General features: G+C 35.9%; 1 protein-coding gene across 1 annotated transcript; it reads right to left on the bottom strand.

Annotated features, from left to right (window-relative positions):
* Positions 1 to 1,498: 1,498 nt before the first annotated feature.
* Positions 1,499 to 2,219, bottom strand: LOC114580455 (glycine-rich cell wall structural protein 2-like). The gene has a single exon (XM_028698001.1). It carries the CDS (start codon positions 2,149 to 2,151, stop codon positions 1,657 to 1,659), a length of 495 nt encoding a protein of 164 aa, XP_028553834.1. The 5' UTR covers positions 2,152 to 2,219; the 3' UTR covers positions 1,499 to 1,656.
* Between the last annotated feature and the right edge of the window lie 1,479 nt (positions 2,220 to 3,698).

Here is a 3,698-nt window from a genome sequence, read left to right as displayed (position 1 = left end):
TATAAAAAAATCTCAAAAAACTTAAGCCTTTGAATGTATAGATTTTTCTAAAAATTCTCAGAAGTTATAGGCCTCAGAAGATTTTTAATATGATGTGAAGATATTAAGTTCATCTTAAAGTTATATAAATGATATAGTTTTCAATAGGGTGCTAAGTTTTCACAAATTTGAATTACTCTTATACGAAGATGGATAGTTCATTATTTCCAACAAATTGATTGTGGATATAATTCAAATTTGTATATTAATAAATATACATTTCAAAATCATATATAAAATTATTAGATTTATATTATGTAAACATGCAATGTTTCAAAAAAAAAAATCTCATTCCCTTTTTTAATTTGCAATCATATCTTTATAGAATATATTAATTTTTTATAAGATATGTAATCATTAAAGTGATTAATTGAATTTGAATATAAAAATCAACTTAAGCAAGATTAAAATTGGATCCCTCGTAAAAAAAAAAAAAATTCTGACTTCGCCACTATGTTGGATGAAACGGGGAAATGGGAAGTTCCAAAACAACGGTGCTCAAAACTGGTATTTTTATCTTGAAAAGCAAATTGTTAGTAGGAAGGAAAATGGAAAACACGTGACCATCTACCTGATTGGAGAATTTGGTGAATGTTTGGAAAATGCTATCTTTGAAGGTAAAGTTTTCTCTATTTTAGAATATTGTGGCCTTCTTTTTTGCTTATTACTTTGACGCGTTGGAAAGGCTTGTTCTCAATCTTCGGCACGGCGAATTATTATGTCTGGTCACCGGACATCCGGACGTCCAATCCAAATGTGTCACGTCACCAAATACACTGGGATCCGGTGTATTTTGGCGACGTGACGCGTCTGGATTAGTGTCCGGACGAATCCGGACGTAATCATTTGCCCTTCGGCACTATTTGAGACCCAATATTTATATCAGATAAAATTATAAAACAAATAGTTATAATAAATTGCAAAATTATTAAATTTAATTTTTCATGTAGTTCAAAAGCAAAAAACTAATTAGATTATACTTATCTTATAATAAAACTAAAAAATAATAATTATCAGAATATTTTATTCAATATTTTCATTTAACTTTGTAAGCTGAGTTGTACGAAATATCTTTTAGACTGATTTGAGACGGCTTTCTTATTACTTCTTAAAGCATTTTTTTAGTACACAAAATAAAAATTTTGTTCTAAAAAATTGTTTTAAAAAGCAGTAATAAAGCCCCCCAAACGAAGGCTTAATCCTTTTATTTTTATTTTTTTTCATTAAATATGATTATTCATATTGAGAAAGCAATTTTGATATATATACATGGGCCAAAATTTTCTCCAAAAATTATATTTTTACCACAAGCAATTGCCAAAGTTAAGGCGATGATACTTTGGCTAAAAGGTCTCTAATTCATAGATAACATGGGAGGCATTCTAATTCTTCAATTCTTGCAATTAGGCACAAATTTTATTTGAATTTCATAGTACGTAACTACTATAAGCATGAGATATAATGACCAATATCTGATCAGAAGATCATTTATTCATAATGAATGCTTTCAAGACGGTATAACTAAAACTCAGTACAGTAATATTCACTCATTATCTTATTATTTTTTCTTTTACAAAGCATTGCAAATCAAGCTCTTAATTTAAACTAATGATGTTTCTACTTCCCATTTCCTCCACCATAACCTTCGCCATATCCTTGGCCATAGCCTGAACCACTTCCCCTCCCACGCCCTCCTCCATATCCAGATCCCTCGCCCGATCCACCACCAGCACCAGAGCCAGCTCCAGAACCGGCACTCGATCCAGCTCCCGAACCGCCGGACCCTGCAGAAGATCCAGCCCCAGAACCAGCATATGAACCTGCTCCAGAACCCGAGCCAGAACCAGATCCGGAGCCGGAACCAGATCCAGAGCCAGAGCCAGATCCAGAGCCAGACCCGGAGCCAGAGCCAGAACCAGAGCCAGACCCGGATCCAGAGGAGCCACCACTGCCACCACCTAAACCAATGCCAACACCAATACCAACGCCAAGACCGCCGCCACCACCCAAGTTAAGATCAAGGTCCTTTCTTGTCTTTCGACCGTTGGTAACCATGGCCATGGAAATACAAGCAATGAAAAGAAGCAAAGGCAGTGTCTTTGATGAGGCCATTTTGTAGCAGCGATTCCCAAACAAGATACCTTTATATTGCAGCAAGGAATTCAAGATAGCTATTGATTTGAGTCTTGGAGGATGCAAGTTTCTGCATATATATAGGAGAAGGTAGGAGGCCACTTCGAAGTGACTTCTTTTTCGGTGGAAGTGGAAGAATAACGTGGTGTTTTGCTACAGCGTACGTGGACTCGGTCTGCAATATGCGGTTGGTGAAGCCTGGGGAACTTGGACAGTTCATGAGTTTGGTAAAGGATGTTTCCATTATACGAGATGTACCATAAAAAGGTCTTTTAATTAAATTGAAGATTAATTAATCACTAGTTTAAGCCCAAAGACCTCTATGTGGCAATTACAAAAAATGGCGTCAAATCTCTTAGTTAGGAGTTGTGAGCTTTTACTTATTATGTTCATGGATTCAAAGATGAGGTGATTATGACTTGTGTAGACAAAGAGAAAATCGGACGGTTCTTTTCGTCCGGTGTCCGCACCTAATAATTTCTCTTAGAGAGAGGATGAAGAGGGCTAGCTAGCCCTTGGCCCTAAGATGTTTTTATGTTGGAGGGAAGAATGAAATGGTCATAGTGTTGGTTCACTTGGTTGAATTGAGAGAGAAACCAAGTGACAAGAAAGAGAAGAGGAGAGCCCAATAGCCCATGGATGAGCAGATGAAGTAGAAAGGGAGAAGAAGCGCACACGGTAGGTGGATGGTGATAAAAGCAAACGAACAAGGGATTTTACGTGATTCAGCTTTGTAGCTTATATTCACAGTACATTGAGGGTGAGAGAATTCACGTGAAAGATAGAAGAATCCATATCACTTTGAAGGAACACTTCACTCATAAGTGAAACCCAATATATGAAGGAAGAAATGGAGTAGACAAATTTTGTTTACAAGAGTTTTGTGAGATTCTTTCCTTGTGGAATAAAGCACTTCCACCGGATCTTGAGAGAGGAGGAGGGAGAGAGAGGAGAGGGAGGAGAGCCGAATACAGCAAATCTTTATTTCTCTCTTGGCTCCGATTCCTAATACAAACTAAAGCCTATTAATAGGCACCTAAGGCTATACAAAAGCAACACAAATGGCCATACAAGAAACCTAAACTAAAGCAATCATAAATCTAGGAACAAAAACACAGCAAGTTTAACCTCAATAGTGGCATGATCCCTTACAAAAGTCCATTTGAATCTATTGGTGAGTCATTACACTCATATTAAGTGAAGTAAAATATATGAAATTTCTTTGTATTAATAAAAGAAATTATCAAATCAATTTTGTCAATTTAATAATCAAATTAATTTTATGTGATACATGCTTATATAAATAATAGCATAGGCTAAACATGATGAAGTGGAAAAGAAAGAGACCGGCAATTATATTAAAGCATATAATGCGTTACAACTCACAATGAATGCATCATGCTTATTTTGGAAGGAAAGTGGTTCTTTATCAAGTTCTTGAGAGACCTTAATTTGTAATTTCGAGTCCCAATTCAGCCTAATAAGATCCCGTTGACATAGGGTTGTCAGAATGGGTTGACGAGCTA

The sequence above is a fragment of the Dendrobium catenatum genome, unplaced genomic scaffold (genome assembly GCF_001605985.2).
Source record: "Dendrobium catenatum unplaced genomic scaffold, ASM160598v2 fragScaff_scaffold_1024, whole genome shotgun sequence".
Classification (NCBI taxonomy): domain Eukaryota; kingdom Viridiplantae; phylum Streptophyta; class Magnoliopsida; order Asparagales; family Orchidaceae; genus Dendrobium; species Dendrobium catenatum.
This window is presented reverse-complemented; position numbering and strand designations above follow the sequence as displayed.

Excerpts from the sequence above, each read along its gene's own strand:
- LOC114580455 (XM_028698001.1), bottom strand. The coding sequence starts at position 2,151 with ATGGCCTCATCAAAGACACTGCCTTTGCTTCTTTTCATTGCTTGTATT.